Below are 22,202 nucleotides of genomic sequence, written 5' to 3'. Positions count from 1 at the left end.
ATCATGTTTCAAAGTCAAAGTTAATTCAGACATTGAAGATATTAAAACTGCCACTTTCTCTAATAAAATGGGTTAACTGTTTTATATCTAAAAGAATTATACAACTCTTCTTTGATGGAATGAAACAAGACAAGACTGAGATAAAAATAGAAGTACCACAGGGATCTTCAATCTCACTCATTTTATTTGCAATATACACTGCATATCTATTCAAGAATAGAAATATGAGAATAGTGTGATCTCTGAGTTATGTGAATGATATTGATCTAGTCTACAGCTCAAAAACTATCAAAGAGAATTTGAAAGTAATTGAAGAAGCTGCAAAGAAAATCTTTGTTAGAGCAGATATCAATCAAATTCAATTTGATATGAATAAAACTGAGTTAATTCATTTCTTTTCTAGATTCAATGAGAAAGAACTATCTCTAACTCTTTTAAATAGAGAGATTAAACCCAGTGTAAATGTCAAATAATTAGAAGTATGGTTAAACTCCAAGTTGAATTTTAAATATCACATTCAACAAAGAACTGTCAAGGCAGAAAGACTATTGAACAACATAATCAGACTATTAAATACAGAGAGAGGTCTATCCTTCCAGGCTATGAGACAGTTATATATAGCCTGTATTACATCAGTAGCTGATTATGAAGTTCAAGTTTGATGAAATAATCAAGGGAATTTCACTGAACTCTTTCAAAGTCTGCAAAACAGAGCCTTGAGAAGAATTCTGAGAGCATTCAAATCATCTCCTATTAAAGCAATGAAAATTGAAGCTTCAATTCCTCCTCCTGCTATTAGATTTGAAAAGGCCTGTATGAACTATGCTCTGAGAGTTGTAAAGATGAGCTCAAATCATATAATCAGAGAAAGAGTCTCTTCTTCATTTTCATCAATTAACTCTGGAAATGAACTGGATTGGAATAGATTTCTTGATTGAAATGAAAATAATTCTTCAAAGAAAATGTCTTCTCAACTGTACAGACTATGCTCTCTGATTAAAAATCAATTTTCTTCTTTAAATGTTGAAAAAGTTGATCATGAGAAGTTATCTCCCTGGAGAACAAAGCTTGAATCACTTATAGACTTACAAATAAGTGAACTATCAAAAGAGAAAGAATATGAACAGCATTTAAAGAGAATTTCTACAATCAATATAAAAGACTCTATTCTGATTTATTCAGATGACTCAAAAAATGAGAACTTGAATAGATTAGGCGCAGGCATTGCTTATACTGAAGATAATATTAATTTTATCTCAGATTTCTGAAATCTAGGCTCTGAATGTGAAGTCTTTGATACTGAACTATTTGCAATAGTGAAAGCTTTTAAACTTATTGAAATAAAATCTCATAAAAGAGGAAATTGTTTGAAAGAGGCATGGATATTCTCTGATAGTCAAGCTGCTTTGAAAAGACTTAGAAATAGTCAGATTCATAATGATCAAATGAATCTTGAACTGATCTTAAACTCTGTTTTCAAAATTCAAAAGAGAAGAATATCAAAGCTGAGAATTCATCTGCACTGAGTTCCTGCTCATATGAATATTCATGGCAATGAATTGGCTGATTCAGCTGTAAAAAAGGGTGCAGAATTAAGCAGATCTATTCAAAAAATTGTGTCCTGGTCTTTTATAAAGAGAAAAATAAAAGAATCTTGTTTAGACAAGTGGAATGAAAGCTGGCAGAAACAAAAGAAGAGTATACATTATTCAAGATTTGAAACAAAACCCAAGTGGAAATCTTGTTCAATTAAATGTAAAAAGAAAATATTCTCATCTATAATACAGCTGAAACTAGGACATGGCTATTTCAAATCTTATATACAAAGATTTGATGATAGATTTGACTCAATAGAATGCTCATTTTGCAATACAAATGAGAGCCCTGAGCATATTATAATGCACTGTGCATTATACAATAGTCTCAGAGCCAGATTGAAAGAGAAGTATGATCTAAATCAATTAAATATGAGATTCTTATTCTCAACTGAGACAGGAATTAAATACTTAATAGACTTTCTATCAGAAACTTAAGCAGCTACAAGAAAATGGCTAAATTCAGAATTATCTGAATATGAAGAGGAGGAAATCAATCAGATATAGTCTGTTAAAACAGCTATACACTCTCTTTTAATAATTTGTTTTGTTACAGTCTTTCTTTATTTTATCTTTTTCTTTAAATTTCTTTCTGTCTATCTATTGAATGTGTCTATCTTTAAGACTGTGTTCTCTTTTCTTTTGTCATGATATTGTCAAATGGTTTCAAAGTATCAAAAGATGTTAAAACACTGCAATTTGTAAACAGTTTTTGTATTCTGAGCTGGAATTTTCTGATTTTGCATATCTGAAATTGATGAATGTACAATAGTTAACTTTACAGACATAGAAAAATCCCTGAGAACTAAAGTTCTCAGGTAGATGTCATAGTCTCTGACTGCATACATCTATAATTGAAGAATAATAATAATAATAATAATACCAGTTTATTTCTTACAGTAATAATAGCCTGTACTATAGTATCATCTCAGACTGAATTTCTTTTTAAGTGATTTAACTACTTCTCAAGATAAGTAAATAAACTGTTATACACTCATCAGACTGACTGTAGTATTGATGTACAAGTGATTAAGACTGTCTTTATTATCTTATAAAACTGAAATAGTAAATTAATCACATATTTCAACTGAGTTCACTTCATATCAGAAAGTTTTAATATCTGAATCTTTTTCTAATCAGAGTATTACACTCAATAATCAATCATCTGATACAATTGAAGAGTCTGAACAGTTATCTTATATATTAAACTTCACTGTGTTCTAACATTCTGTATTATATTCAGTAATGTGACTGATTTGTTTATTTATTGAATATCATGAAATTGTTGTTATTATTTAGAGGAGGTATAAATCACATTAGCAATGTTTCAAATCTGTGATATTTAAATTATTAGTCAATCTATTCAAAATTAACAGTAGTGTTATTAAAAAGTGTTATTAAAAAATATTATCTTTTACAAAGTGAATATAAAAGTTACTTGAGTAACTACTTTCATCTCATTCTCATCTCAAGAATCAGTCATCTCATTATTCTTTATCTTGATATTAAGATTCTTTATCAGTGTTTGTATCACAAGTTGAATCACATGAGTAATACAGAGAATATGACCTTATTTATCATTTCAGAAATACAAAGTCAATTTTTACTTTAAGCTCTTCATCATAGTATAGTTATTCACAGCATTGTCAGTTGTAATTGTAAGAAGACTGAGACTAATATTTTAATAGTTATTTTTAATCACAGTTATTAATATCTCTGTCATATAATTCTCAGTATGACTACTGATTAATGATTTAAATTCAATTAATATCTCTTAATAAGTTCAGTTCTCATCAATGTAATAACATGTAACTCTTATAAATGCAAGATTGTTTATACTAGTTCATGCATTCACTGTGAGAGACACTCTTCAATGATTCTTCAACTCTGATTCTAGATATTATATATTAACTTTGTAGTGTGTCTCAAGATTGAACTGAAGACAGAATCAATATAGAATATGAAGATTTAAATTAAGTATTTAAAGAAGTGTTCAGAATTCAGAGTTTTCAATTAATTGAAAAGAAAGATTCAGAGATATACACATGTAAAGTAATTATTTACAGAAGTTATTAGATAAGAGTTGTGAAATCAGAGTACTGATATATAATTATTTTCACATGATTTTCTTCAAATTAGAAAGTTAGTATTATCAAAAATTATTATCTGATAGAGTAATTTATCAGCTCAGTAGTAATTTTCTGATTATTTTTCTTTTATTACCTGCATTCAGATGACTTCAGATGTTAGAAAATTTCTTCAGAGTTATAATTAGTTTATAATAAATGTTTCTGAATGAAGTTATAGTGATTATAGTAGAGAGATGACTCTTCAGTAATCTATAATATAATCTGTTAATAATTATTCTATAGTTCATCTCAATATTTGTGTTGAGTTTTTCATAAATTTCATGACCTGAAATCAGATATGAAGAATGAAGTGATTATTTATTATAATTGAAAGAGAGCATTCTATGTTGAATTGTAAATAATATAGACTTTATAATTCATAGTGATTTCTTGAAGAGTTTATGAATCTTCAATAGAAGTAAAAGAAGTGAAAGAAGTGAATTCAGAAGATATAATAATAATTTAAGAAAGATAATAATTTATTTTTAATCACTGATCACTGATATGTGTAAGAAGAATTAATATAAGAGAAAATAATCTTATTTCTTAGCTTAGTTATAATTTTAGTACTAACTCAGATTGAATATCATTGATATATAAAAGTAAATAAACAATCTTGATTAATCTCTGTTATATTTCTTGAAATATATTAATATTATGAAAGAGAGTGTTACTAAATTATATTATCAGATAATATTATTAAAAATATATTAATATTATAAATATCAATATTGAAAAAATGTTGATACTTATATATTATAGTGATTTATAAATCATGATAGTTAAATATATATATATATATATATCATTTCTGACTTGATTACAACTTGTACAATAATTTTTGAAAACTCAAAATCAATTTTAATTATTAATAATTAAAAACTTAAACTTATAACTAACTAATATAAAAAGAAAAAAATCTACTTCTTCTCTTTCTCATTCTTCTTATTATTCTTCATAATTTACTTCTCATTCTTCTTCTTCTTCTTCTTCTTATCTGAGATGATAATCATCTCAAAATCTCTCTCTGCTACCTTCTCAGAGAAGAGTTCTCACTGCTTTCTCTCAGCCAGGTTAACCTGTGTCTCAAAATTCTGCATTTCCTGATCTGCTGCCTCAGGTTCCATCTCAGTGATAAGTAGATTAGCATGCTCAGAGAGCAGAGCTGTCTTCTCAATATTCTGAATTATGAAGTGCATTTGAGATCTGAATAAGACCTCAATTCTCTTCTTCTCTGTCAGCTTCTGCTAATCAATTAGAGAACAGAAGTATTATCAAAAATTATTATCTCTCAATAATTAAAAAACTTATCAGTTTTAACTTCTTTATCTTCTACTTTAACACTCTCTCAATCTTCTTCTATTATCACTTATTTATAGTAACACTTTTCTTCTCTCTCTCTCTCTTTATCTTAATCTCAAATTATTCTCAGAACTTCTTCTGATCTTATTACTACTGTATAAGACTCTTCACTGTCTTCTTCTTCAATCTCTTATAGATGACATTATTCACATTATTTCTATACTTAGTTCAGTCTAAATCTATCAGAAGTGTTACTTAAAATTGTTATTATTCTACTCTCTTACAGAGTCTCTTCAAGATATTATAATGTATCTTATAATCTGTCTTCTCTTACTTAAATACTTTCTTCTTCTCTCTCTTCAATCTGTAATAATGCTCACACACCTTGATGATCCGCAGAATCACAGAATATTTAAAGAGAGATAACATGATTGATTTTAATAAGTGTTGAAGAGAGATGAAGACAGAAGAGATAGTCAGAAATGATATAATAATGATAATAATAATAATAATAATGATAATAATAGTAATGATGATAGTAATGATAATGATGATAATGATGATAATAATAATAATGAAAGAAAGAGTGCATTGAAATATATTACTGACTTATTAAATATAAAGAGACTTAAAGAAAATATTAATAGCTTTCAGTGATGTACAGAAACAGCTACAGTATTATATAGTAATATTATCTTTATTCAATACATACACTGTTGATATTCTTTGTATACAGTTATTATATAATCTGTATCAGAGATACATACAGAAAACAGATCTTTGTTACTAGAATAAATAATTACAGTAATTCTCTGTTTTTATATTATAATAATAAGTTATTCTCATTTCTTTCTTCTCTCTTTTCTCTTCTTCAATTAATTACTAATTTCAAACTGGTATGAAAACTATTAAAACACTCTCAGAAACTCTCAAATTGAAGAGTATAGACTAATTAAATTTTAAATATAGAAGAAATCAAATTATCTTCTATAAATTCAATTACTTATTTTCTCTTAAATAAAACAGCAGTTGTGTTTCTTCTTCTTCTTAATTAAATAAAGTATAGCCTGTGAAAAGTGAGTATCACATTAGATTATAATGATCAACACAGTCTCAGCACACAGAGCTGTATATACACAGTGTATACTGAACTGAGAGACTGTATAAGTTGCAAACTGACAGCAGCATTTCAGAAAGAGTTATACAGTGTGAGAAAGCTGTAACTCTCAGTTATATATGTAGAGAATGAATTACTGCAGTAAGTGTATATGTATTGAAGTAACACTTTTTAATAATACTCAGTTTCTGATATAATGAAAATAGAGTCTCTTTATGAGATTCATTTCTATCAGAAGTCAGAGAATCTTATATTTCTTAAGACTATCTTCACATATCTTATCTGTGAAATTGATGATAGAAATCATTGATTTCAGTATTCTATTCTTGATATTATTCAAGTAACAGAAGAGTTCACTCTGATTATACTTTTTAAGTGTATATTTTCTAATTATTCACATTTATATAGATATATACTAATTATTTATTAGATGATATTAAGATAATAACTTATTACAGCTGTGTTATTCTCACTGTGAGAGATATATAATTAATAATAAATATTATAAAGACTCTGAGAAGTAAGTATTTTAAGAGTATTACAGCTCTGTAATCTTAATTATTTTTTATTTTTATTTTTTATTTTTTTCTTTTTCTTTTATTTTTTTTTATTTTTCTTTCTCTTTCTATCTTTTTTTTTCTTTCTCTTCTTTTTTTCTTTCTCTTTTTTTTTTTATTGTGATTTTTTCTTGTTATTTTATTTTGTGTTTTTTTATTATTTTTTATATTTTACATTTTACATTTTTTTTTTTAATTAAAATGATATTAATTATAATCTGTGTTTAGAAAAGTAATGATATTTAATAATACTCTTTATTAAATTTTCAATAAATGAGTACTATGTTATAATATTATATAAGTGAAAAATAATTTCATAGTCTTATTTAATATCATTTTTAATAATGAAATTAGAATGAAAATATAACTAAGAATTCAAATATATTCTTTATCTGAGACTAGATTTTTATTTGAAAAGTGAATCTGAGATCTTTAATATTTAAAATAATGAGATTTGAAATCAATGTAATGAATATAAATTATGATCAGAAGTAATACTTTTAGACAATATAATAACTATAAAGTTTGATTCTGGTTTCAGACACAGTCACACAGTCAGTCTAATTATCAGACTGTCAGTAGTTTAAAAAACAGTATTATATAATATTTTAATACAGAATAGTGATAAAAATAATAATTATTTAGTATATAAGTCTTGAGTAATAAGATATTTACATTATAATTAAGATATCTTATTTCTTTAAATAGATAGTTAATGAATAGCAGCTGAATAATAGATAATGAGTTTAATAGTATATTGATTTTACTGATAGAATAGTATACAGTGTCTTATAATATCTCAGTAGTATTCTGATAATGATATCTATCAATTACACAGTTACTGAGTAGTGTTATGATGATGTTAGAAAGTTCTGTACTATCTCAACACTATCTTAACATTTAATATTCATTGACATGTCACTGAATATAATGATGGAACATGTGTTACAATCAGCGACACGTGACACAGGTGGAATGGTGGATCCACAGTGTAATCACCGTAAATTAACCCTACGTTCTTCCCGTAAGGATGTTAGTACAGACACTCTGCCCACTGAGCAGTTGTGATATTGAGGCTGTACTTTTTAAAAAAAGTGGAGATCTGTATGAAAAGAACGAGTACACACGGCCGCACTGAACAGGCCCTTACTGTGTACAGAGTACTCTGTACAATACGGAGCAATAATAATGAATCCATGTAAAAAACGTGCCTGTCAAGCGGTTCGAGAGCGGTTCGTTCGATCTTGAGCTCAGGAAAACTTTAGTCATAGGAAATGGCCCAACTGTGAAAAAAGCCGACTCTTCAGGGATCACTTCAGGCGTGTTCGGACAATCTTGTACCCTTTAAGCGACCTTACACACCCTATCCAACACTGTTTGCATGAAAAAGGCCTTGTGTTCATTCTGCCACCACCCTTATCTCTTTTTTTTTCTTCACTTACACATGATTAGACTTCAATCATGCAATATTAAACTTCAACAGAGTATTTAGTCTGAATAGTGAGGGTTGTAACTGAAATAGACAAGGTGAGGAGTGTTTCAGGTCATGTATACTCCGTACAGAGTACTGTCAGGTCAATAATGGACATCTTGTGGAAAGTTGCAGTACGTACTAACTACGTAGTGAGGCAGGTCATATTCCTTGCTTAAATATGACACCAGCAGTATGCTAATATCCACTTTTCGCGAGTACAGACTTGTACGTGCGAACACGCCCTTAATAATAATAATATCCGACCAGGCGAGTTCTCTTGTCCACATGGGGGAAAATAGAGAATAGCCCCGCCGGCCTCAACAATCGCGCTGATTTTAGTGACATACGCACCGCACGGTACGGTACTCATGAAGCCGCCGACCCGACCTACAGCGTAGATTTAAACGCTCAAATGGCCGAGGAGTGTTTTTCTGCGCTTTTGGGGAGTCACCCAGTAGCCGTGGCGCTCCTAGCTGCAAGGGCCTTTGCAAGGGTCTGAATAGGCGAGATTGCCCATGTGTTTTCCCCCCTGATATCAACACCCATTGTGAGGGCGAACACCCTAACGTTAGGGGATGCATGCTGGTTCTTAATTGAAGAGCTCCATGTTCCTCTTCCTTTTCGTCGCGACAAACCCCATGCAGACAAGCCTCACGGGTTTCAACGGCGAGCTTTTCTCCCTCACTTTCAGAATTTGGGTTCTTCTTGTTCGTATAGTTGGACAAGGCTACAGCTTAAAGATTGGCATATAGACGCAGGAAGCGAACCTTAACAGCTATGAAGCTTCTCCTACAGCTCCTGGCAGCATGCTGCATTTTTGTTTCAATGGCGCTTGGTGATTCTGAACCAAGCGCTGCGTTGATATCACCCGAAGATAAAGTTATTATCGATGCGTTGGCCGACTATGGTGTGGACGTACTTGGTCTCGTCGATCCATCCGAGCTTGCTCAATCAACAAAAAGGTCTCTATCCATTCCAGCTGAAATTACTGTACGTATATTCGTTGAGCCACCGCCAAATTCGAGGGCTGTGATCTTTATCTTTGGCTAACCATTAAAAGTGCCATGTGCTCTCCGGAATTTTCCCACTACAAGTTTACTTGAAGGACACGCCTCAATATACAGAATGGCGCGGCCTCTTCTGGTCGCAGCAGCAATCGGAATCCAAACCTGCCTGTATCTTCCAACCCACTTCGAGCAGTCAGGTCGCCATCGTCTTGTTGATGGCGCGTCTATTGAACTGTCCATTTGCGGTGAAGAGCGGCGGCCACGCCGCTTTTTCTGGAGCGTCCAGCATCCCAGACGGTTTAACCATTGATCTGCAGCGCCTAAACACGATCCAGGTGGCCTCGGATAGGAAATCTGTCAAGATTGGCCCTGGAAACCGCTGGCTTGACGTTTATAAAAGTCTTGAGCCTCACGGTCTGACCGCTGTTGGTGGCCGTGTGTCTAATATTGGTGTGGGGGGCCTGACACTCGGAGGTAAGCTACTCGGGAAGTGCCTGTGACGTCTAATTAATATGTTCCCTTTTCAACTTTAAAACCGCTGATTGTTCTTATTGTCTCCCTTTTCTGCTAGGTGGCATTTCTTTCTACTCAGCACAGTACGGCTTCGCATGCGACAACGTAAATAATTTCGAGGTTGGTCATTCGTGCTCTGTTCATCATCTTCGTTCATTCTAGCCATGCTTCCTTTTAGATCTGGGACTCACATTGGTTCAGGTTGTCGTCGCCGATGGTCGCATTCTCAATGCCAACCCTGAAAGCCATCCAGATCTATACTGGGCTCTTCGAGGCGGTGGTAATAACTTTGGCATTGTGACACGTTTCGACTTAGCCGCGTATCCCGCTGGGGACCTATGGGCCGGCTCACGGATATACCTAGCGGATGACAACACCCGAAGACTCCTTCTTGACGCTGTGGTTAAATTTGCCAAAGACTGGCCCTCCGATCCCAAGGCTGCATTGATTTGCAACTTCGCATATGCCCAAGGCATGTTCGTTGCAGCTATCAACATAGAATATACGGAGGCCGTGGAAAATCCACCAATTTTCAGCTCCTTCGAAGCAATCCCCCCAATGATAGATACTTTGGGCATTAAGTCTCTATCAGATGTTACCCTTGAATTCAAGGAGAGTAATCCAGACGGCCTGCGTCAAAACTACTGGACTGTCACAGTCAACCTCGACATCGAGATGCTCACCTTTGCTGTGGACGCATACATGGCCGGCGTTGATCCCATCAAGAATGTTACTGGTATCGTTCCAGCGCTCACCTTGCAAGCCATCACGCCCGCTATGATCGAAAAGATGAGTAAGAATGGGGGTAACGCGCTTGGCCTGGATTCGTGTGGGAAACCCCTTCTCCTCGTGCTGGTAAACGTTATGTGGGCCGACAAAGCGGATGATGAGGCCGTTCTCAAGGCCATTTCTAGCATCATTAATGCGATCAAGTCTGAGGCCAAGTCTCGCGAAAAGCTCAACCGATTCATCTACATGAACTACGCCAGTCAGTTCCAGAACGTGGTTGAATCATATGGCTCCGCAAACCATGATCGTCTGGTGGAGGTGGCAAGGAGATACGATCCCTCTCAGGCTTTCCAGAAGTTGCAACCCGGGCATTTCAAGCTCACTGGAGCTCCAGATAGCAATCCTCCTGCTAGCTCACCTCCTGCACGGCTATGATGGGCTATGGATTGAGTTTGACTGTCACCTGTATACATAATATCATCATCTTTCATATGTCAAATTTTAATAATATAGCTCTTTTTTTTTCATATAGATATGGGCCTGTCAGCCACAGCATTCCTTTGAGCACAAGCTCTTCTGGCTGGGCTTCTCTTCCTTTATTCTTGCCACTCAAGTGCTTGCTTTGGTGCCGTCACTTGAATGGCAGCATCAAAAGCTTCTTGGTCCGCCCATCCCGACCTAGCTCTACCTTGCCGCTTGGCAAGATATTGGGCTGCCTACTGCCTATCGAAAGACTAAATATAGGCATCCCCCGGGTGGAATATCAGACCCGGGTCAAGGACCAAGGCATACGCCGGACCAGCCTTATGCCAGAAAATCTGATACTTGGCTCTCTGCCAACATCGTCATAGGCATTTTTTTGGTGGCCGCGCCCCTTCACGTCATGTATTTCCAACTTGGATCAACAAGCAGGGGTTATCCATGCCTCTCCGGCGCTAGATAGTCACGCGGGAGATCAAAAGCTGATAGCTGGATCCCGGTTGTTTCTAACAGGATGCTAATAGTGACAACGGGTGCTCCATGCCCTTATGTGTTTTCCTAAGACAATAATAATAGTAACAGTTGGTCGGCCGACCGGACGGTGTAGGGAATGGCAGATGGGCAGGATCAGAATGTACTCTGACTGAGTCATGTTTTCGCGCCGTGAGTAGTTTGTGGGGTTACATTGATGTGGACATGGTTCTTCTTGTGCTGTTGCAAACACCTGAGACAAATAATGAGTGACATTCCCACATCAAGCGATGTGACAGGTTGGATGATTCAGATGTCACTCAGGGACGGCAAAGGGAGGTAAACGAGAACCCGAAATGTCAAAGATGTGTTCGATAAATGGCAATGGAAAAGAAGGCTGGTTGGTTCACTTGTGAGAACTCCTCTTGGTGGCAATGAAAAAGCTGTCAGCTGTATGCCTGCGCTGCGGTAACGAAAGCAAGATAGTATCTTCGAGTTGACCGGCTGAAAGAAAGCATATAGAACTTCTGAAAGCTTTTAAGTGATGAATGAACTCAGGATGACCGAATTATTGATTTGGATTGATGTTGTATTTCATTTACACCCACATGTCGCAGGGTGGAAGCGATGGGAATTCATCAACGGAAGACATGACCTGACCAGCATCATCAGATAGTCTTTTGATGCTTGGACAGCACATGAGCGCATTATCAAGGAAGGTATACGGGATTTCAATTATGAACAGCCTTGGGATTTCCATGACGAGGGAGCTGATGATAATCTTGGAACTTTGGGTGGATATGTTTATGAATGCTTGAGTTTTGGCTTCTTCAATCACGCCCCTTCGACCGGATCTTAGTGTTCCACAGTAACATTGCTATTGATGGAAGTGAGTTTTTTACATTGGAGACTCATATTTTTTTTGGATATTTTTGGTATTTTCATTCTGCATCGCCAGCCAGGTTTAGTTGGCAAGCCAAGCCAACTCAACTCTCCGTTTTCCCTTTGTTCTCCTCTTCTTCGTCTTCGGTTGGAACCGACAGGTCCCGCTCTCGGTCCCTGGCGGTATTATTATTGGTACGTTATTTGCTAGTTAGATGTGTGATTCGAGACCAATCCATGTTAGAGTTCAACCCAAGCCAAGTCTGGTTTCTAGGCCCTTGCTTGTATGTGACAACCCTGGAATGTCAGATCGGGGCAGCTGGGAAAGTCCATAATTCAGGCATTATATGTATTTTTGGGTATTACTGATGTGCTTCCGGGGCGTATCGCCAAACCCTTTATTTCCTTTTTTTCTTTTTTTTTTTTCCCCTCGCATAAACGTTCTTCTGTACGCGGCTGTACCTGCAGCTGCAGTGGGGGAAGAAAGGAACTGGCGAGTCAAAGGAAAGCGGACTAGCCAGCTTTCTGAACCAGGCAAAGAAACCTCTCCTGTTGAGTCTTAATTTGCCAAAATATCAGGGATGGGTATCAGGCCGAAACTAGGGCGAAATACGATTTGATTGGCCATGCCCCTGTCAAAAAAATTTATTAGTTCGGCGCCAAACAATGCCCATGGTCAGATATTATTTATTTGTAGAGAACGCAACCATGCTCAGAGATGCATTAACAATGCAAAAATAATGAAGGGGAATATAACAATCCAGATCTTATTATGCGTTGAGTTGAATGTTTGTGTCAATACAAAAGTTGGGAAGAGAAGTTGGCTTTTATTGTTGGAATTTTGAGGTAATATGATATCATCTGTCGGGATTGTTGTGTGATTTTTAGCCCTTATATAGGAAAGAAATGCCAAGATAAGCAAAGAGAGAGATGTCTGTGGCGGTGCAGAATCACTTACCTGCCACAGATCTTGCCTGACTTGGCTGATTTACTTGCAGTCTCACTAACGTAATTCACAAGCGAATTGGACACACAAGTAGACTGGCTGTGTGACCGTGTCTGAGACCAGAACTGGGAATAAGTGTGATTTGAAACTGTGAAAATGTCAGTGCTGATCTCAGATACATTTCAAAGATAGTGATCTCACTTGATCTCAGTTCACATTGTACCTAGTCTGAGTCATATTTTCCAAATGAAATTATGACATATCATTAATGTCTCTTTTTTCTATTGCTTTAATATAAAAGGTGTAAAGTTTACTTAATTGAAAAAATTACTAGCTGATGAGAAGTTATATAATAAAAGAATTAATAAGTCAGAATATGTAATTTAATACTCTTATTCATTAGAGTAACTAATAACTATACATAATACTATATATAAAATTCACTTTCAAATTAAATACAGATATAAAAATGACTGAAAAACATACAGTATTAGTAATGAAAAAACCAGTTATAAAATTTATTAGTTTTTATTTCTTTATTTTTTATCATAATATTCTTCTTTTAATATATATATTTTAATGTTTTAAGTGATTTAATAAACTTATTTACTAGGTTTTTAATAGATGTAATAACTACTGTAATTAAACTAGTCATCAGAATTATGAATTTTACATTTAATTTTATTTCATCTAGTCTTATACATTTCTTAGCATGAATTTCACTGAGACTAATTATTAAAAAAACATGCAAAGTGACTATATATCAGATCTCAAAATGAGATTATAACTTAGAAAAAATAAGAAAGTAATCTCATTTAATCTCATTTAGTCTCATTCTTAATATAAAATTACTATTTTTAGATATTTTACAGTTTTTTTAGACTATTTTTAATTTTTTTAAAAGTAACACTTTTTAATAATACTTAAATAAGATTTAAAGTTATTTAAAGTAATAAAAATAATAGTAGAAATCATGATCTTATTTGAAAACTGTGATAAGAGTAGATAGTAAGTTTTACTGAAACAGTATGAAACTACTATTTAATCTTAAAACTGTGTAATGAGATTAGTTAAATTAATAATGAGATTATTAAATATTTTAATTCTGATCTCAAACACAGTTATATAATCAGTGTAGCTGTGATTATTATCTATAATAATATCTCTAAATTATGTAATTAATTACTATATTAAGCTTTTTATAAATAACTTTATTAATATATCTTTCAACTATTCTATAGATTATAACTCAAATTACATGTTTTTCTTTTTATTATTATTAGTAGTCTTTCACTATAAATGTATACAGTCAGAAACTATAATATTTACCTGAAAACTTTTAGTTTTCAGAGTTTTTCTAGTATCTGTAAAGTTAATTATTATACATTTATCAATTTGTGATTCGGAAGAATGTACAACTGTCGGATAATAACACATTCACTTCTGAACTTGCTTATGAATGTAAAGAGGTCATAGCAGCTACTGATTAATTTAGTATATAATATATAAGAAGTCAGTGTATGTCTGTAATCATACACTGACTCAAGTAATCTTTGAATCATATCTGATAGTATGTCTAAAAACTGATGAGAAGCACAGGCTTCTTCAGAGTGTGATAATTCTGTCTATGAAGTGATTTGTAGTTATCATGTCAGTGTGATTCTAGAACATCTTAAAAGATAGTATATAAAGAGCAGTGAGCAGAAGAGCATTTAATTAATACTGCTTTACTTATAGAGAGAAAACTTCATACTCAGATAAATATCATGTATAATATATAAATAGATGAGATGTGAGAAAGAAGATGAAAGTAATGAATGAGATTCAAAGAAGTTCACTCTCTACTCAAAAGAAGAATAAAAAGAGAAGAGTGATCATCACTGAAGTTGTATAATGATAACAGAAATCATATAACAATATAGTGATATAACAATAGATATTATATAATTAATAAGAAATCACTGAAATGAATATCTTCTCTAGTTAATATAAACAACACTCTTCTCTGCTATCTGAACTGAAAGATATACAGAATCTCTCAGAGAGTTTACTTAAAGTAGTAAGAAAAGCAGCTGAAACTGCTGAATCAGAATCAAAGCTCTGTACATATACAAGAATTCTAAATAAGATTGAGATCTTGTATACACAGTGACAGACTGAGACAGAAGTTAAATAACAATTGATATTCACTGCAGATTAAGTATTCACTATAAAGAGCTTCACTGATGTAATTATCATTATTAATAAGAATAGAAAAAATCAGATCTTAGACCTGCAGCAGAAGATTGAATGTTTATACAGATAGATAACTATACTGAATCTGAAGATTTTATCACAATCATTCATAATCTCTTCAGAAGTGTATACATCATCAGAGACTACTGTACAGAATAAGAATCTGAGTTTGAAATATATTAAGTCAGAAGATCTGCTGAAGTTATTAAGCTTTAATAACATCTGAAAAAATGATGCTGTAATCAGCTGACTAAGTCAGATATGATTATATTATCAGATTAAATATAAACTCATGAACAGAGAGTTAATGAAATTTCAACAAGTCTTAAAATCTGTCACATTTCTATATGAAAAAGCAAAGTTATTATAAATGACTGATAAAAAGATGAATCTTACAGATTTGAAGTGATATTTATTCTTATAAATATGAAATGAGTTTTTCAAATGAATCTTGTATAACTTTGAGAAAGTGAATGTGTAAAATAAGCATTACAAATGCTTCACTGAGTGTAGATAAATAAGTAATCTTATATTATACTTTACACACTTCAGCTTACATTATCTTGTATTAAATAAAGAGCTTTCAATATCTTTCTATTTATAAATCTTCATTCACAGTCTTATATCTGAGTTAAGAGTGAAATGAAAATACTTAATCTTATAGTCAGATACAGTGAAGAAAGTATACAATATTCTTATTATATAAGAATAAGTGAGTTAATTGTGATAGAAAATACTGTAATTGAGTATATCTTAGTGAAGAATAGATAATCAGACTTCTATAATATAAGTTATACATCTGAATATAATAAATCTAGATCTGAATGTTATTACTAAAGTACTGAATTCTCTGAAAAAGAGATTCTCTAAGTGAAAATCTTAATATTATAAGTATTGAGCTTGCTTCAACTGCAGATATCAAAATTATAATATAAAAGATTACACTCAGTGTACACAGTCAAGAGAAGTAAGAGAGTTAAAAAACTAGTAGAATCAGTGAGCTCAGAGACACTCACTGATATTCTATGAAAAGTCTCAAAGTGAAAGAGATATATGTATTAGATGATTCTCTGAATTCTGTGAATATTAAGAAGAAGCAGACTTTTGAATGAAATGTGAATGAGAATGATGAAGTAAATACTTATCTCAATATCTTGAGATCTGAAATATTAATGTATAAGAAGCACTTGAGTAAGAATTAAGAGATGACTGTAAAAGTATTAATGAACACAGAAGCTTCTATATAATATATTAATAATTATATAATCTGAAGACTGAAAGAGATTCACTGAGTGAAGAATCTCTGATACATAAGATTATCTAATAATTAATATTTAATATTACTTATAAGTGTAAGAGTTCTCTTGCACTTCAGAGAATAATCTTGCTATATTTAAGTGTGAGAGCTGCAGAACATGAAATATGATTTTATTCTCAGACTTAATTAATTTTAAAGGTTTAATCTGCAGATTCAATGATGTACATGTCATATATAATTAATTAATAGAAAGAAAATGATTCATATAATTCTATTAACTGATATGAGAAGAACATTTCATATCTCTGATATAGAAGAATTAAATCTGCTTACACATTAATAAGTAAAGAGAACAATTTACAAGACCTCATCTGAAAGCATTCTGTATATTATACAAAACTCAGAAGTGAAGAAAATCAAGATAAAGAATATACAGAAGAATAAGTGTATAAAGAAGCTTCTGAAGAAGTATAAAAAGATCTTCTGAACAGATCTTTCATCAGAATTGCTGCTGAAATAAGAATTCATACATGAGATTGATACAGAGAGTATAAAATCAGTCAATCAGAATATATATTCTCTATTACAAACATATCTTGAAGAATAGAAGTATCAGATCACAGACCTTCTGAAATATAGTCTCATATAACTCTTATCAAGTACATGAGGCTTTCCAGTTCTATTTATAAAAAAGATGAGTGAGAAGTGACAGATGTGTATCAATTATCAAGCACTTAATAAGCTTATAATCAAGAATAAATATTCATTATCATAGATTCAACAACAGTTGAATACAGTTGAAAACCTCTAATATCTATTAAAGATTAATCTTCTCTCAGAATACTGACAGATCTGTATAGATAAACTATCAGTTCTGTGAACTGTGTTTAATATATAATAAGAGAAGTTTGAATTTCTGATAATACTATTCAGTCTAATAAATGTGTTTGTCATCTTTCAAATGATGATGAATATAATTCTTCATAAATAGAATGAAATCTCATGTCTTATATATCTTAATGACATTCTAGTCTTTTCAAACTTATATAATGAATATTTGAAGTATCTTGATAAAGTGCTTATAACTCTGACAGAGTATAAGCTCTACATCAAATCAACAAAGTATATGTTTAAAATAGAAGAGTTGAAGTTTATAGAATACATAGTGAGTGATGACTGTATACACTTTATCTCAGAGAAATTGAATGTTATAGTGAATTAATCATAGTTAAGAAATATATATCATGTATAACAGTTTTCTGAGTTGATCTCATACTACTGTAGATTTATTAAGAATTTCACATGAATATCTGTATCACTCTCAGATCTCTTAAGAGAAATAAATGCAAATCTGTGAAAGAAGAAGTTTCATTCAATTATCTGAAATGCTGTGTGTGAAGAGGCTTTTCTCATACTGAGAAAATGTATAATAACATTCTCAGTGCTTATTTAACTAGATTGTGATAAATCTTTCTACATTAAGATAGATGCATCTGAATGAGCTATCAGAGACACTCTTCTACAGATGAGTAAGAACAGCAAGCTGCATCTGATAACATATAATAATAGAAAACTATCAGATGCTGAGCTCAATTACTCAGTGTATGAAAAGAAATTACTAGTGATTAAGCACACACTGATATTATAGAATAGATATATTAATAATGAGTATATAATAACAGTGATTACAGATTATGAAAGTCTTATCTATCTATAATTAATAATAAAACCTTTCAAACACTTAGCATGTTGAATCTCAGAGTTTCAAGTGTATAATTTTCATATTAAATACTGAAAGAGATCAGATACTGTGATATCTGATACAATCAGTTACAGACCTGATTTCATGAGTGAGGATTCTGTAAATCAGATATAAGAGTAGTTCATAATAAACATGCTGAGAGAGTGTAAGAAATCAGAATAAGTGAATACAATGATCTCTCACTTGAAGAATAATAAGATATCAGATGACAAGTATCTTGTAAAAGTAGTAGAAGAGATGCTTTCAAACTTTAAGCTGAGAAAATTGAAAAAGAATGTTATGCTTTATTATGATCTTGAATATGCAGAAGCTCTCTATCTAGAATATTCATTTAGATGTGACTTAGTAAGTTAGTAGATCACATGCATAAGAAATTCAGTTACTTAGAAAGCTCTGAACTTATAAATGTACTTGAATCAAGAGTATACTAACTGAGCATGACTGAGAACATTCAGATATATACTCATAAGTGTCTGAATTATCAGGTTATAAAACAATCTAAGAAAGGGTTAGAATATAAGAAAGTGTAATATCAGATAAAGTATATGATATAATCATTCAAATAATGAAGAATGAATCTCATAGATATATTACTGTGAATATCAAATGAAAATCAATGAATAATCACTGCTATTGATTACACTACTGACTGATTAGTCATGAAAGCAGTTTCAGAGATAACAGAGAAGATGATGATGAAGTTTCTACATAATGAAATCTATATTAACTATGAAATATCATGTGAGATTCTAACTAATAACAGTGCAAATCTTGTAGAAGAAGTAGTGAGGCATTTTATAAGTCAGTTACAGATAAGATATTATAGAGCAATGTTATATCATCTACAGATAAATAGAAAGATGAAATACTTGAATGAAATCTTGAGCAATATGCTGATGAAATATCTAGTGAGCAAGTCTATGAGACTATGAGATGAATATCTCAGACAGACACTATTAATCACACGGATTTGACAGCATGCAGTCTTCAAGTGTTCATCATTCTATCTGTTGTATGAATTGCATCCGCGCATCTCAGAGAATGCTTTGAAAAAGATGGAAAAGAAAACAGCAGTTGTGAACACAACAGTTATAGACATAACAGTTGCAGACATAGCAGAAACAGCAGTTACAGATACAGCAGTAGCAGTTGCAGATGCAACAGTCATAGACACAGAATCAAGATTGAAAGAGATCAGTCACACACATGTAAAGGCTAATAAGTTACTTCTGAATCAAGCAATTCAATCAAAAAGAATATGAGACTCACTAGTTAAGAAATCAAGTCTCAAGATGAGAATGTGAGTTCTTATATATAATGAGAGTTCTGAGAAGTTTCAATCTAGATGATTTAAGTCATATAAAATACTCAAATCACATTCTCTGAGAATATATACATTGAAAGAATCAGAGAGACAGATCTTACACAACTTAATAAATAATTCATAACTTATAAAAGCAAAGATGCAAGATCTGAGCAGATTATAATCATTCACAGCACTATCATCAGTGTTGAAAAAGAAGAGACTTATAATTGAAAAGTCTTACAAAGTAAGAGAAATCATAGACACTTATAAATCAGATAATCTCACTTATTCTGATCTTTTCATAATTATAAGAAAAGAATGAGAAGTAATGAAGGAATCAGATGAATATCACACTTTAATAAGTGATAAAACTGTAGCTGATTATATGATAACATGTCACAGACAGTGAGTGTAATGTAGTAAAGAGTAGTCTCAAAGCAGCAGACTTACACATGAATCAGATCACAGAAGAAAAAGAAATTCAGAGTTGAATTTAACTGTTTATATCAGTTTAATTGTGAAGATTACAGAGAATGAACTATCTGAAACATCTGCAGATATATAAGACCAAGTTATCTCAATCTCTGAGAATGCTCAGAGATCAGATGAGATTAGTTTTAATGAGCTATTCACTGTAGTAATCTGAGTGAGTGAAGAGAGACAGTATAATGCATGAGACAGAATTACAAAAGATGAAAGCTGCTGAATCTAGTCATTAAACACTATACTATATAGAGATTGTATAAGAGTAGTGACTAGCAGATAAAGAAAAAGTGTAAGAAAAGAAAAGAGATAATGATTTAATCATCAACTGTAAGAGTCAGTTATAAAAGATAAATATTATTATATACATCTCATTCATTTTTATATACTACATGTTTAATCTATTTTCAATGTTATATAGACTGACCGTGTGACCGTGTCTGAGACCAGAATCAAACTTTATAGTTATTATATTGTCTAAAAGCATTACTTCTGATCATGATTTGTGTTCATTACATTAATTTCAAATCATGTTATTTCAAATATTAAAGATCTCAGATTCACTTTTCAAATAAAAATCTAGTTTTAAATAAAGAATATATTTGAATTCTTAGTCACATTTTCATTCTGATCTCATTTTTGAAAATGACATTAAATAAGATCATAAAATCATTTCTTACTTACATAATATTATAACATAGTACTCATTTATTGAAAATTTAACAGAGAGTATTATTAAATATCATTACTTTTCTAAACACAGATTATAATTAATATCATTTTAATTAAAAAAAAATATATAAAATACAAAAAATAATAAAAAAATAAAAAAATAAAAAGTAAAATAACAAGAAAAAATCACAACAAAAAAAAAGAGAAAGAAAAAAAGAAGAGAAAGAAAAAAAGAGAAAGAAAGAGAAAGAAAAAAAAAAAGAAAAGAAAAAGAAAAAAATAAAAAATAAAAAAAAAAAAATCAAGATTGCAGAACTACAGTATTCTTAAAATACTTACTTCTCAGAGTCTTTACAATATTCATCATCAACTTTGTATCTCTCACAGTGAGAATAACACAGCTGTAGACTGACTGCTGAGACTATGAATTTCATGTTTAATCTCATTTAATCTGATCTCATACATTTCTTAGCGTGAATCCCGCTGAGACTGACTATCAAAAAAACATGCAAAGTGACTATATATCAGATTTTAAAATGAAATCATGACTTGAAAAAAATGAGAAAGTGATTTCATTTGATTTCATTTAGTCTCATTCTTGATATAAAGTTACTATTTTTAGACATTTTAAGGTTTTTTTTAGACTATTTTTAATTTTTTAAAAAGTAACACTTTTTGATAACACTTAAATGAGATTTAAAGTCATTTAAAGCAATAAAAATAATTTAAATTGAGAAGTGAAAATCATGATTCTATTTGAAAAATGTGACAAGAGTAGACAGTAAGTCTCACTGAGACAGTATGAAACTACTATCTAATGTTAAAACCGTGTAATGAGATCAGTTGAATTGATAATGAAACTATCATAAAATCTGATTCTGATCTCAGACACGGTTACATAGTCAGTCTATATAGCTAGACTGACTGTGTGATCATGTCTGAAATCAGAATCAAACTTTACAGTTATTATATTATCTAAAAGCATTACTTCTGATCATGATTTGTGTTCATCACATTGATCTCAAATTCTGTTATTTCAAATATTAAAGATCTCAGATTCACTTTTCAAATAAAAATCTAGTCTCAGATAAAGAATATATTTAAATTCTTAGTCACATTTTCATTCTGATCTCATTATTGAAAATGACATTAAATAAGATTATAAAATTATTTCTCACTTACATAATATTATAATATAGTACTCATTTGTTGAAAATTCAATAGAGAGTTTTATCAAATATCATTACTTTTCTGAACACAGATTATAATCAATATCATTTTAAT

At 31.5% G+C, this 22,202-nt stretch overlaps 2 protein-coding genes across 4 annotated transcripts; both read left to right on the top strand.

The window, feature by feature from the left end:
• The first annotated feature begins 7,737 nt into the window (after positions 1-7,737).
• On the top strand, positions 7,738-13,458 carry BDCG_08285 (FAD binding domain-containing protein). Of its 3 annotated transcripts, XM_045424061.1 has the most exons (6): positions 7,738-8,037; positions 8,153-8,227; positions 8,333-9,164; positions 9,235-9,655; positions 9,753-9,814; positions 9,896-13,458. In XM_045424061.1, exons 3-6 carry the CDS (start codon positions 8,952-8,954, stop codon positions 10,856-10,858), a joined length of 1,659 nt encoding a protein of 552 aa, XP_045282487.1. In that variant the 5' UTR covers positions 7,738-8,037; positions 8,153-8,227; positions 8,333-8,951; the 3' UTR covers positions 10,859-13,458. The 3 variants fall into 3 exon arrangements, with proteins under 3 accessions (XP_045282487.1, XP_045282486.1, XP_045282485.1); XM_045424060.1 differs by having other exon boundaries at positions 7,738-8,227; XM_045424059.1 differs by having other exon boundaries at positions 7,738-8,305; positions 8,396-9,164.
• Positions 13,459-19,042: 5,584 nt separating this feature from the next.
• BDCG_17754 (uncharacterized protein) lies at positions 19,043-19,466 on the top strand (the record flags this gene model as incomplete). Its single annotated transcript, XM_045426824.1, has 4 exons — positions 19,043-19,052; positions 19,115-19,262; positions 19,367-19,373; positions 19,435-19,466. Coding segments are annotated over 4 exons (195 nt in total), but the record flags the coding sequence as incomplete, so codon positions are not given.
• Between the last annotated feature and the right edge of the window lie 2,736 nt (positions 19,467-22,202).

The sequence above is a fragment of the Blastomyces dermatitidis genome (assembly GCF_000003525.1).
Source record: "Blastomyces dermatitidis ER-3 genomic scaffold supercont1.10, whole genome shotgun sequence".
In the NCBI taxonomy this organism is placed as follows: domain Eukaryota; kingdom Fungi; phylum Ascomycota; class Eurotiomycetes; order Onygenales; family Ajellomycetaceae; genus Blastomyces; species Blastomyces dermatitidis.
The sequence above is the reverse complement of the archived record's forward strand: the minus strand, read 5'-3'. Positions and strand labels throughout refer to the sequence as shown.

Bases quoted from the DNA above. Each gene is read 5' to 3' on its own strand.
- BDCG_08285 (XM_045424061.1), top strand. From the start codon at position 8,952: ATGAAGCTTCTCCTACAGCTCCTGGCAGCATGCTGCATTTTTGTTTCA. The intron at 9,656-9,752 runs GTAAGCTACTCG...CTTTTCTGCTAG, and splicing joins GGGGGGCCTGACACTCGGAG to GTGGCATTTCTTTCTACTCA. The intron at 9,815-9,895 runs GTTGGTCATTCG...ACATTGGTTCAG, and splicing joins ACAACGTAAATAATTTCGAG to GTTGTCGTCGCCGATGGTCG.